Raw genomic sequence first — 12,956 nt, forward strand, 5'->3', positions numbered from 1 at the left:
TCTCTCTCTTGCTGTCTCTCCCTATCTCTCTCTCTTTCAAATCAATCAATAATTTTTTTTGAAAGAAGCTTCCAACAGTTCCATTATACTCATGACATTTTATTTTTCAAAAGAAAAGTCATTGTTCAATTAAAATATATATGCATCATCCACGTTTCATTTTTTTCCTCTAGAGAACTTTAATTGCAAACATGCCAGGATGTAAAGGGGTCTAAGGGGCTGCTGTGAGCGTGGAGATGAAGGGGAGGAGCTGGCCTCTCGGTAGCTGTCACTCTAGAATCAGGTATGCGCTGAGGGCTTTGCTCCTCATAGTCTTCACCTCCTCCAGTACCCTTTCTCCCAGCTTCTCTGCTGGCTGCGCTTGGTCCTTTACCTCTCTGTGTATCAAAGAGCACAGGGCTGCATGAAGGCACTGAGTAGAACATGCAAGCTGGGGAGGGCACTGCAGCGCTGTGGGTTAAGAGGCTACTGGAGATGCCGGCATCCCATATCTGAGTGCCAGTTCCAGCTCAGCTTCCGATGCAGCTGGGAAGGCAGCAGAGGATGGCCTAAGTCCTTGGGCTCCTGCCACCCACATGGAGCTCCTGGTTCCTGGCTGCAGCCTGGGCCAGCCCAAGCTGTTGTGGCCATTTGAGGGGAGGGAAGCAGAGGATGGATCTCTGTCTATCTCTCTCTTTGTCACTCTGCCTTTCAAATAAATACATAAATAAATCTTTATTTAAAAAAAGAACATGCAAGTCACTCACCAATGCCCAGTACAGCCAGTGAAAACTGGAGGAGTTCACTCCCCAAATGCCTGCAACAGTGGGGCTTGGGGCAGGCCAAAGCCAGGTCTTGGAACTCCATCTGGATCTCCCAGGTGGGTGGCAGGGGCCCAAGCACTTGAGCCATCACGTGCTTCATGTTAGCAGGAAGCTGGGTTGGAAGCAGACTAGCCGGGACTCGAACTGGCACTTGGATACAGGATGCGGGCATCCCACGGTGCCACAATGCTCCGAACTGCACGTCGCTGGACAAATCTGACCCCAGGCCACCTTTCAAGGAGGAGACACAAGGCCGAGCACTTACTTCTCCTTCTTGGTGTCCTTGTGGTCCAGCAAAGGGAATTCTGCCTTGATCATTTCCGGAGTCAGCATAACCTCGATGTTCTGTTCACAGAGCTCGCTGAAAAACAACAGAGGAAGTGTAGTGGGAGCTGCCCTCCTTCCCAATGCAAAAAGAGAAGTTAATGCTGTGATCACTAAGCAGTTATGCAATCTTCGTGGCTTTCAACACTCGTTCCATCTCCTTTTGTTAAGTCTGTGTTCAAAGAAACGTAAGACTGATAAATTGCTTTCTTCCAAGAAGCAACAGCATCAATGGTTATTTATAGCCAGAGGAGAAAAAAAATTTTTTAAAAATGGGGTTACTGATTTCATGTTCAAGCACAGAGGGAACATTGCCCAAAACTGACCACATCTTGGGCCGTAGAGAAAGCCTGAGTTATTTCCAAAGCTGGAGACCACTCACGGGACGTTCTCTTGCCAAAGTGGAACTAGGGTGGAAATCAATAGCCAGCAACAACAGAGAATCTACGCTGGCTTTAAAAGGAAGCAATCAACATATGTCTAAATACTCTCTGGAGACGATTTTTGTCTTTCTGCACATTTCTATTAGAACGAGCGTCAGCAGTCTTTGTTCTCTGCAGACCCCGTGGGCCCTGTGGTCTCTGTTAGGACACTCAGCCCTGCTGTGGCGGTGTGAAGCAACCACAGAAGATACATAAATGAGCGGGAGTGGCTGTGGGCCTCGGTTGGCCAACCTGCGGCCTGGAGCTTCGCTGTTGGGTGGCTAAGGCTGGGTCACTGCCTCTTTGGATCTTTTGGATCTCTCCAGGAGCAAAGTGCAGGGGGGGCGGGGCGGGAAGAGTGTGCAGGGCACAGATGTGGCTGCTTAGAAGAGTCCTAGGCTCAGGAGATCTCTCTCGTGTGTTAACATCCCAAGCCAACAGGATGACTTAACTGCAAGGGAGGCTGGGACATTTAAACTCTGGTTGCAACAACTCTATGTTCTTTAAAAGGAAAAGGCAATGTATTTTTTTAAAAAAGAAAGATTTATTGAGAAAGAGAGATAGAGAGACACAGAGGCATCTCCCATCTGCTGGTTCAATCTGCCAATGACCACAACAGCTGGGGCGGGTCCAGGCCAAAGCTAGGAACTTGGAACTCCATCCAGGTCTCTCTTATGAGTGGCAGGGTCCAAGCACTTGGGCCATCTTCCACTGCTTTCCCAGGCCATAGCAGAAAGTTAGATTGGAAGTGGAACAGCTAGGGCTTGAATTGGCATAATAACATGGGGTGCTGGGGCTGCAGGTGGCAGCTTCACCCTCTGCATCACCACACTTGCCGGCAGCAGTCTGCCACACTCACTTAACCGGATACGCTTCCAGGACGGACCAAGGCAAGAGCGCTTCAGGGGGGTGAGATGAGGCTGCGCTCCCATCCTCCCCATGAGCATCATTTTCCTCCTTCGTTCTGACAGCTCCTTATACGTTACTGTTCCTGGTGGGCTGGGCCACCTGGGACTTGTTCCCTGGGAACCTGAAGCCAGTGTGTTCCACACCACCCACCCCCTTGCGGAAACACCCTCGGGCAGCTGGTGTGAGAAGGCACTTCCTTTCCAGAGCTGGACTCCAAGCTTTAGACACTCAAGTGCCACCGTAGTGGGCAGGTCATGAAGAACTGGACATAACGGCTTGGATAGTTGAGATTTCATTCATTGCTTATATGCATGGAAAAATGTGCTAAGAGTAGGTGTGAGAGGAAGCAATGGACACAGGGAGCCACAAATACTGGGGTTTCCCCGGACGCAGCCTGGAAGACCCCGCAGCCTGGCCAGGCAAGCCATAGACCAGGTCTTGCGATCACTCAGCCGGCGGGCGGGGGTCTTCACCTAACTGTCACCAGTGCCTAGGCTCTCAGGACCGCTTTGCTCCATTGCACCTGATGGTGCAACTTAGAACATGGAAGTCTGGAATGCTTGAGAACGGGAACGTTTTCAACTAACGAGGCCAGGAGTGCGAACTAGCAAGCAGGCTGCCAGAGAGGCCAGGTCCCTAGATGGCCTTGACCGAGCTGGCCCTTCCCCCTCTTGTTTGCCACCCTTGGGCAGGAGGCAGCAGGAGTGCCACCACCTGAGCTAAGAAGGAAGCGTCCAGAGCCACCGGGCCGTGTCCTTGGCACTGCCAGGACAGTGAGCCACGTGACGCCCAGGGTGTGAAACCTGCAGCAGAGTGCTTTCAGGGGCCCTCGGCTGCAGTGTGATGCCGACGTCCAGCCAAGACTGCACCCATCCCGGGGCTTCCCTGGGCCTTGGGGCCCAGCCCCTGCTGAGCCCTAAGCTTCTGTTTATTCTTGATGCCTGTCTGCGCTTTGCCTGATTCACCGAGCCTGAGTTCCATCTCACAGACTGCACCGAAGAACCCCTGCAGATGTCACAGAAGGGGTGCCGCATGGGGTCCTATAAAAAGCGACAGGACCTAAATCACCTGGCCACAGACAGACGGGGCAGCACTTCCTCTTCCTCATGCCCAGGCAAAGCAAGGCTCTGTAACTGCCCAATGGGGCAGGAGGCAGAACCAGACGCAGGGACGAGTGGGCAGGCCGGGGACGAGGTGCCTGGCCCGAATGGTGATCAGAGACCAGGCTCTTCCAGGCTGACTGAGTGGTCCTCCCCCCCCCCCCCTCCACCATTGCCATCCCCAGGCCTCGCTGGGTGCTCAGCCAAAACAGCAGCCCAAATCAGCCCCCTTTCCTTCGAGAGTAGCTCGTCTTAGCTATGTCCTTGTGGTACCGAAAGGCTGACTACCACAGTGGGGTTTCAGGGTTCTCGGGTCATTGCTCATGGCCCCACGCCCTCGCTACTTGATGGGAGCCAGACTGCACACGGTGCACTGATTCACTCCTTTGCCTTCACAGTCCCCCATGAGATGTGTCCTGGGGCTATTCTGTTTTAGAAGGGGGGATACGGAGGCATTGAGAGGTGACGTCACCTGCTCGGGTATACTGACAGTGAGTGGCAGGATGGGGGTTTGAACCTGCAGCCTGAACCCCTTCTCACTACACTGCACAGCATCTCCAGTTCTCCACAGTCATTCTCACAGGATCTAATTTTGTAAAAAGATTTGCTATTTGAAAGGCAGAGCATCAGAGAGAGAAAGAGATAGAGAGAGATCTTTCATCTACTGGTTCACTCCTCAGTTGTGGGCCAGGCTGAAGCCAGGAGCCAGGAACTCCATCCTGGCCTCCCACATGGGTGACAGCTGCCCAAGCACTTGAGTGGTCTTCCCCTGTCTTCCCAGGCGCATTAGCAGGGGGCTGGATCAGAAGTGGAGCAGCCGGGACTTGAACCAACACTCCAGTAAGGGAAGTCAGCGTCAATTGGTGGCTTAACCTGCTGTGTCACAATGCCTGCCCCATCACAATCTGGTTTGAATGAAAGATGGAGATGTGGAAAACAATGTTATATTGGCTAATTAAACTAGAAAGGTGGGTGTTACTTTTGTCTGGTGGTAAGTATGGCGCATTGTCAAAAAACCGGAGAAACAGAATTAAAAGTCAAGTGAGATCCATGCACAGGTTTTTCAAATGAATTTTCCATGAACTTCTTGAAGACCTCTGGAACCTTCACTGGCTCATGGATGCTGCTTTGTAAACTCAAATCTAAGGGGCTTATTTTGGGGCTTATATTTCTTTTAAGATTTCTTTTTATGTATTTGAAAGGCAGAGAGAGAGAGAGAGGAAGAGAGAGAGAGAGAGACTCTTTCATTTCTCAAATAGTTGTAACAGACCAGGCTGGGCCAGGCCAAAGCTAGAGCCTGGAATATAATTAGGATCTCCCGCACAAGTGACAGGGACCCCAGCACTTTGGGCCATCGTCTGCTGTTTTCCCAGGCACATTAGCAGGGAGCTGGATCAGAAGCGGAGCAGCCGGCACTCTGATGTGGGAATGCTGCAAGTGGTGGCTTAAGCCACTTTGCCACAGTGTGAGTCCGTGGGCTCCTCTTTCTTTTTGCCTGTCCAAACCCTCCCCACCCCAGTGCACGCAACCTCGGAAACCTCCCAAGCCCATTAGCACCACCTCTGCTCTTCCTTCCCTGGAGCTCCTGGGGCACTTAAGGGAGCCAGCGGCAGCCTTGGGGACTGCCCGACCTCCATCGGGAATTTAACCAGGGCGTGGTGTGGCTGGATGGCCGGCTCAGGCATTTCCGAACCCGCTCATGGCCGGGTGCATCATTTTGGAAAGAGATCACGGTAGAGGATAGAGGCAAAAGCCCTACCGCTCGCCAGTCTCCAGTCTGTCTTCATCTGGTAACGTGTCCAGCGGGGTGGGGACATCCACAGGGAGCATCACCGAATTGAAGGCGTCGGAGCTGTGGGAGAGTCACACAAGCAGCCCAGCATGAACGACCACCTTAGCCATCCTGACGTCTTTACGTAAGGTGCTTTGTAAAAAATTATTAGAGACACAGAGAGCGAGTGAGAGCCTGTTTCACTGCTCAAATGCCTGCAATGGCTGGGACTGGACCAGGCCCAAACCGGAAGCCAGGAACTCCATCTAGGGGTCCCTTGTCGGGGGCTGCGACTCAGGCCACTTGAGCCATCATTTCTGCCTCCCGGGGTCGGTGCTAGCAGGAGGCTGGAGCCAGGAGCTGGAGCTGGGACTGGTCCTCTGCTATGGGGCACGGGCAGACGCTCGGCCAATTGCCCAGCCCCTATAGAATCTTCCAGAGCATTCTTATGCTGCCACTGGTGGGGCCTCTCTGGCTCTGTCTTCCCTGCCCCCTGAAGCCCACCCCTGCTTCCTGAGAGGCATGGGCAGAGGCTGCGCCAGGCGCCCCACAACCCCAGGAGAAGGGGGCTGGATGAGACCTCTTCTGGGGTGTAGAAACAGAACCTGCAGCTGGTAGTGCCAAACATTTCATTTCCTGGTGGGGCGATTTAGGTGGTTACATCTTGGCTCTCAGAATTCTTTCCCCCACCTTTCTGCTCTTCTGAGTCATGTTGTTCCTCCCATGCCCTTACATGCTGTTTGTTGTTATAACTTTAGAGCTTTAGTGTGAGAGCTCCTGGGTATTAAATGAGCTGAGATCGGGAGAGAAAACATTCCTATAGCAAAAGCCAGCAGCAGGCTGTTTAAAGATGGAATGAGCATTGCTCTCCTGGTGCCAACTGCTTCCTCAGAGGCCTTCCAAGTGAGATGAAAGGAATACAGAACGGACTTGTGCAACGGCGAAGAGAACAGGACAAAGGATCTCAGTGGATAAGCATTTCCAACAGGGCTACGGGAGAAATCTCTAGAAGCCTGGGAGATCCAGAGTGCTGTCTCACAGCAGAGCAAGGGCGAGACCCCGGGCACCCATGGAGGGAGCTGGCCTTCGTGCCGAGCATGATGGCTGCAGGCCGGGGCAGGGATTGGGAACCCGGAGTCACCGGGGGCTCTGTTGCCTGTGCTTTGAGTGGAGACTCTTACCTTTGTTTTGTTCTTGTGCCAAAAAGCACTTGTTCAGGGCTGCTACTGTGGCGCAGCAGGTAAAGCCGCCGCTTGCCATGTCAGCATCCCATAGGAGTGCCTGCTTGCGTCCCAGCTGCTCCACTTCTGATCCAGCTCCCTGCTAATGCACCTGGGAAAGCAGTGGGAGATGGCCCCAGTACTTGCGCCCCTGCCACTCACATGGAAGACCCAGATGGAGCTCCAGGCTCCGGGCTTCAGCCTGGCTCAGCTCTGGTTGTTGCAGCCATTTGGGGAGTGAACCTGCAGATGGAAGTGCTCCCTCCCCACCCCCTTTTTCTTCTTCCTCCTCCTCCTCCTCTTCCTCTTCTTCTTCTAACTCTGCCTTCCTAATAAATAAATAAATCTTTTTTTAAAAATGCACCTGTTGGTCGCTTATGGAGATTGGCTGAAAAGTCTGGCACCATGGTGTTTGCAGATGGACTAAAACAGGGGGAACACAGGTGTGAAATGACAGAGTGATGAAAGGAGATATCACCGGGTGAACAAGCAAAAACAGAAAAGCCTCTCCACAGTGTCACATTTTGTACAAGAAAGAAGGGGAAAGAAGAAAAATCCACTGATTCTGCTAAGCTCCACAAAGAGAGACACGGCAAAGGCAAATTAGCAGATGCGGCCAGTTACCTACAAGAGCGAGAGGGGAGGGAGTTGGGGGAGAGAGCGAGCTGCTTCCCCAGGGGTGTCTTTTTGTGTAGTTCTGCGTTTGGGAAACTAGCGAGTGTCTGATATTTTATAAAGATCAAATTAAACCAGTGAGGAAGGAAACCAAATCAGAAGGTGAATTCAAATGGAAACAAATCGTATTTGGCCCAGACTCCATAATTACAGCGATAGGAGAAGAAAGAGAAGCAGAGAGTGAGACAGGAGGGAGGGAGGGAGGACAGACCGGGGTGGGTGGGAGGGAGGAGGGAGGGAGGGAGGGCAACAGTAGGGGAGGAAGGGAAGGAAAGGAAGAACCCAAGTGAGTCAGCTGGCCGCTGGCTAACGGGCTGGCTCTGTGTGGGGCCACAGCTCACTCTCTTGCTACAGTGCTACTGATTCTGGAGGTTTCAGATTCTGGAGATGCACTAAGAACAGGCTGGGTTTATTCTGAGGTGGAATCGCTTCTCGGCCTTTTGGCTAAGATCAAGTGTATTCTGAGGTGGAGCAGGTGAACAAGGCATAGATGAACTATTAAGAAAGGAGCTAGCCGGCGCTGTGGCTCAACAGGCCAATCCTCTGCCTAGCGGCGCTGGCACATCGGGTTCTAGTCCCGGTTGGGGCCGGATTCTGTCCTGGTTGCCCCTCTTCCAGTCCAGCTCTCTGCTGTGGCCCGGGAGTGCAGTGGAGGATGGCCCAAGTGCTTGGGCCCTGCACCCGCATGGGAGAGCAGGAGAGGCACCTGGCTCCTGCCTTAAAAAGAAAGGAGCTAATATGTTTGAGGGCCCATCATGTCCCAAATCCCATGTGCATATTTGAGCTTTTTTTTTTAATGTATTGATTTATTTGAGAAACAGTGAGGCAACAGGGAGAAACATTATCTATCTATCTATCTATCTTTCCATCCATCCATCCACCCACCCACCCATCCACCCATCCACCCATCCACCCATCCACCCCATCTGCTGGTTCACTCCCTAAATGCCTATACCGGGCTGGGGTGTGGGACAGACAAGCGTGTCCTTATCAGTGTCTTCCCTACTAGGCAAAATGCCCACCTTATATGCTGGGTGCTTTTTGTTGTTGTTGTTTTAAGATTTACTTATTTACTTGAAAGGCAGAGTGATAGAGAGAGAGTGAGAGGTCTTCCATCTGCTGGTTTAGTCCCCAAATGGCTGCAATGGCCAGGTCTGCGTCAGGCTGAAGCAGAGCCAGAAATTACATCTGAGTCTCCCACAGGGTGGCAGGGATCCAAACACGTGGGCCACCTTCCACAGCTTTCCCAGGCTCGTTAGCAGGGAGCTGGATTGGAAGTGGAGCAGCCGGCTGGGACTCCAACTGGCACTCATGTGGGATGCCAGCATCGCAGACAGCGGCTTAGCCCACTGCACCACAATGCTGGCCCCACCAGATGCTTTTTCTCTCCTGCGAACCTCTAGGCAAAGGAGGGTGGCAGAGCAGCACTAAGGAAATGACCCCAAAAGGAATATCACATGGAGAAGTTTCTGGAAGAACAGGTTGCACTCGGCCTCATTTTGGAAGTTTTCCCTGCTGGCACTGACCAAGTGAGAAGAAGGCTCCAGGGTCCCAAAGTGGGTGCCACCTGTCTCCTGTCAAACACCTGGGGAGAGGCAGGTGGCCGGGGAGGGGAGTGTGCCTGGGGTAGTTTTCGTACTGCTACTAAAATGAAATGTCACATCTGAGCAGCCCGGGCACAACATGCCCAATCCCCAGTGACAAGGGGACAGGCATGGATGGGCGACTGAGCAGCTCTGCCGAGGTCACACGGCCCTGCAGGGCGTGCGGTGGGCGTCCTTAAGTGGGTCTCCTGGTGAGAGCCTCGCGTTCCTGAGTCAGGCACGCAGGTGCACTAGTGGGAGTTGGGGCAGGGGAACAGTTACAGCAGCACCCACTCCCCCTCTGATTCTGGCTGGCGGCAGGGCTCAGGTTTCCTGGCTGCTCTTGGCCCTGCAACTGGGCTCAGACCCCACTCTGGGCCAGAAGATATGCACTCAAGGTGACAGCTGATGACAATTTGTTGTGGGACGCTAGCCTTGTTTGCTCGCCAGCTAATCAGCTGTACGAGAGCACTTCAACAAGTTGGTGGGAAAATGGAACTGAAAGAAAAGTTTGTTTGGGTGCAAACGATTTTTGAAGTCTATGTATTTTTTGGTAATATGCATTTTTTTCATGGACTTTTGCAAGTAGCTGCATGGTTATATGGCCACTGAATGCAAGGAACCCCCATGGGTCAGGAGCTGGCTAAATGAATGGCTCTGGGCTGTTCGATGCCTTAGGGCTCTGGAGGGATCTTAAGCAGGCAAAGCGGCAGAAGCAGGGCCACTCCAAGAGTCCTCTTGTCCCCCAGTTTTCTCGCGCACTTGCTCTGTGTCTCAGGGTGGCCGCAAGCCCACAGCCAACCACAGGCTTGGTCTGAGAAGCCCTTGGAATTGGACATGGAGAGCGCAGAGGGCTAATGTTGGAAATTCAGAAAATCTAAAAATTGACCCTGACCATTTCAGTGGAATTAACCAGATTGGTTGCCAGCTTTTACTGGGGAATTGCCAATTAGCCACGGGGGACGTTACTTTTGTGAGAAGCACTTCCATTAAGGTAAATTCAGAATAGGGAAGTCAGTTCCACATCATCCTATTTTCTGAAGAGCAAACCGCCCTCATGCTCAGAGACAGAGACAGAAAGACAGAGAGAGAGAGATCTTTCATTCCCTGGTTCCCTCTCCAAATGTCTGAAACAGCCAGGGCTGGGCCAGGTCAAAGCCAGGAGCTCAGAAGTCAATCCAGGCTCCCGCACGGCTGGCAGGGACCCAACCACTTGAGCCATCACCTGCTGCCTCCCGGGATACGCAGTAATGGGAAGCTGGAACGGGACGAGGAGCTGGGACTTGAACCCACACTCCAATACAAGATGTGGGCATCCTACCCAGTGGCTTAGCTACTACACCAGACATCCGCCATCTCCCCCTCCCCCGCCAAGCTTTACAGGCATGACTTGACATGTTGGCATCTGCCTCTGTGAGCCGGTAACCCCCGCCCCCTCTGGGAGACAGCCGGGCCTCAGCTTACCTCTGCGTCACCTCCAGCTTAGACCCATCCAGAAGGGAAGGGAGCACCAGCAGCGGGGACTGGAACTTCTTCCAGTGCATGACTCCGGGAATGATGTCCTGCAATGGAAGCCAGCACAAAGGCGCTGCACGGGCAGGAACTGCGGGCTGAGGTCAACGTTCGGGGGAGAGTTCCCTGTTGGGCAAATGGCGCCTCCTCAAGGTGTGCTCCAAAACGCACAAGGTCATTGTGCTTGAATTTTTCCAAAGCCAAAGGCCACTGACCAATGCAGAACAAAGGGAGGCAAGGTGGTCGGGCCCACCTGAATGAACACAGCTGGAATGAGTGCAGGGCCCGCGGGGCAAGCCAGGGAGCCCGGAGCCGCTCCCGCAGCAGCAGGCAGCCACCCAGGGTTTCCAGCACAAGATCAGATCTGTGTCGGAGGCCGAGGGCGACCCTCAAGTGGCTAGAATGTGAACAAAGGGCATTGGGCAGGGCCTTCCAGGGGAATGAGTGACACAGGCAGCCGGGAGCCCGAGAGGTGGGGATGGGTGGGATGCAAGTGGTGGTGAGCGTTTGGCTGAGGCGTGGGAACACTCGAAGTTGCTATGGCTATTCTTGCACAAGTCTTGCCCAGCCGTGCCCCTTTAGGGCTGGTCGTTGTCACCATTGGTGTCCTCGGTTCTGACCCGCCCCCTGACCTTGCCCCCTGCCTGCAGCCCAGGGCTGCCTGGAGAGGGCATTACCGTATGGTGGAGAAACTGCTTTTGGGTGAGAGGAATGCTGGACCCGTCGTGGGACTCCTTGGTGAACTTGTACTTGGGGTGACAGCAGAGATGGTAATCTATGAGCGTCTCCACGTAGCTCAGAGGGTGCATGACGGCAAACAATCCAGGGCTGGGGTTCTGCAGGGGAGGAAGTAAAAGATTCTTTTCTGCATAGTGGTTCCTAAGCCAGGCCCGACTCTGCAGCTCCCACTGGCACTAATGCTCCCGGTCGGCTCATAGGGGAGACAGAGGCAGGACGGCAAGATGGCAGTGCTTGGAGGTGTCACTTCCCGTGTCAGTGCCAGGTTTCTGGCTTCAGAGCTTCACACACACCGAGTGGGTTCACTAAACCTACATGGGAACACACAGGACCCACAGCGCAGCTTAAAATGGCCCAGAGCGTCTGTTTTTTCCAGCAGTGACGAGTTAGCAGGAACTATTAAGCAAGCATACTGGTTTTAAAGAGCAAACAAGCTTCTGGTTTTGAGAAAGAAAATAGCTTCTTCGGAACTACTTAAGAGAAGACAAAGGGGACAGTGACATCTGACATCAGGAAATGTCAACATTTAACTTTGTTTGGGTAATGCTTTTTAATTCAGGAAGGTTCCATTCGGATGTGGTGTCTGGTTTTAAGGGAGATGCCTTTTTTCAACTAATTTTCCAGCAGAGCTAATGGAGGCACAGAACAATTATATCAAAATATTAAAACAGAGAGCTTGCGCACCAAATACAAGTACTCTTGCCCCAAGCAACATAGCTTTCTCCCCACACACTCATTTGATCTTGAATGGTGAAGAACCACCAAGCTGAGACTTTGTTGTTTGAATGTTTGAGATTATTTTTTAAAGTTTATTTATTTGAGAGGCACACAGGGAGCGAGAGAGACAGACAGACATTTGGTGCAGACTTAGCCCTGAGAGTTTCACAGTGGGGATGCCCCTGCTCAGTGACGGGGACTGTACAACTTCAGTTTCAGATTGCTGCTGGTACAGGGATGGTATCCTGTGTCCTGCAATCTCATTAAACTCACGAGTTTTAGTGGATTTTTTTTTTATATGTTCCATTGTATGAGGGTATGTCAAAAAGTCTGTGGGAAGATGGAATTAAAGGAGTTTATTTTGGTGCGAAAATGCCTTACTGGGAAGGAATTCAGTCATCTGCCACTCAGTTTGATGTTAGCTCTAAGGCTTTAAAATAATATTCGTATTTACTGATTCGCTTTATTTAAAAGGCAGAGGGAGAGAAACAGAGGGGGTGAGGGGCCCTTGTATCTGTCCACTCCCCAAATGCCCACAATAGTGGTGCTGGGCCAGGCTGAAGCCAGGAGACAGACACTAAATTGGGGTCTCTCACATGGGTGGCGGGGACCCAACTACTTGAGCCATCACCTGCGTTGTCCAGGATACGTTAGCAGGAACAGGAGTGGAGCTGGGACTTGAACCCAGGTACTCTGATTTGGGATTCGGGTGTCTTAACAGCAGTTTCTTAACCCTTGCTCCAGCTCTAGCATTTGGATAAATGCCCTTTGCCAGGTTGAGAAAGGTCCCTTCTGCCCCTCACCGGCTGGGAGAGTTGGTCAGGAACAGATGTCAGAGATAATTTTCCTGTACCTACTAATATGATCCTACTGCTTTTCCTGTTTGGTCTGTTAATATGGGAACGGCACTGTCGGGGGTAGGGGGGGCTTTGAATGCTAACTTAATCTTGGAGTCTTGGCACAAGCCTTGGTTTGCTTATGATACATTGTTCTATTATCTGTTATGATGGACTTGACTTGTTAATACTTTGTTACAAACTTTTCATCTGTGTTTATGCAGGACACCGGAGTGTCCTTCCTTTTCCGGTCATGTCTCTGTCTGGCTTTGACAGCAGAGTAATTGTGGCTTCGAGAATGAGCTGGGAAGTCGTTTCTCTTCCATTTTCTGGACGAGTTTGTGTG

General features: G+C 52.2%; 1 protein-coding gene across 1 annotated transcript in view; it reads right to left on the reverse strand.

The window, feature by feature from the left end:
* Positions 1–268: 268 nt before the first annotated feature.
* CFAP221 (cilia and flagella associated protein 221) overlaps positions 269–12,956 on the reverse strand; it is an 81,850-nt gene continuing 69,162 nt past the window's right edge. Inside the window, exons 19-23 of the mRNA XM_062199161.1 lie at positions 10,997–11,155; positions 10,272–10,369; positions 5,318–5,410; positions 1,069–1,164; positions 269–377 (exon numbers count right to left, since the gene is read on the reverse strand). Of these exons, the coding sequence (XP_062055145.1) occupies positions 269–377; positions 1,069–1,164; positions 5,318–5,410; positions 10,272–10,369; positions 10,997–11,155 (555 nt within the window). The remainder of the gene's footprint in view (positions 378–1,068; positions 1,165–5,317; positions 5,411–10,271; positions 10,370–10,996; positions 11,156–12,956) is intronic.

Source organism: Lepus europaeus, chromosome 1 (genome assembly GCF_033115175.1).
Source record: "Lepus europaeus isolate LE1 chromosome 1, mLepTim1.pri, whole genome shotgun sequence".
NCBI classification, from domain to species: Eukaryota; Metazoa; Chordata; class Mammalia; order Lagomorpha; family Leporidae; genus Lepus; species Lepus europaeus.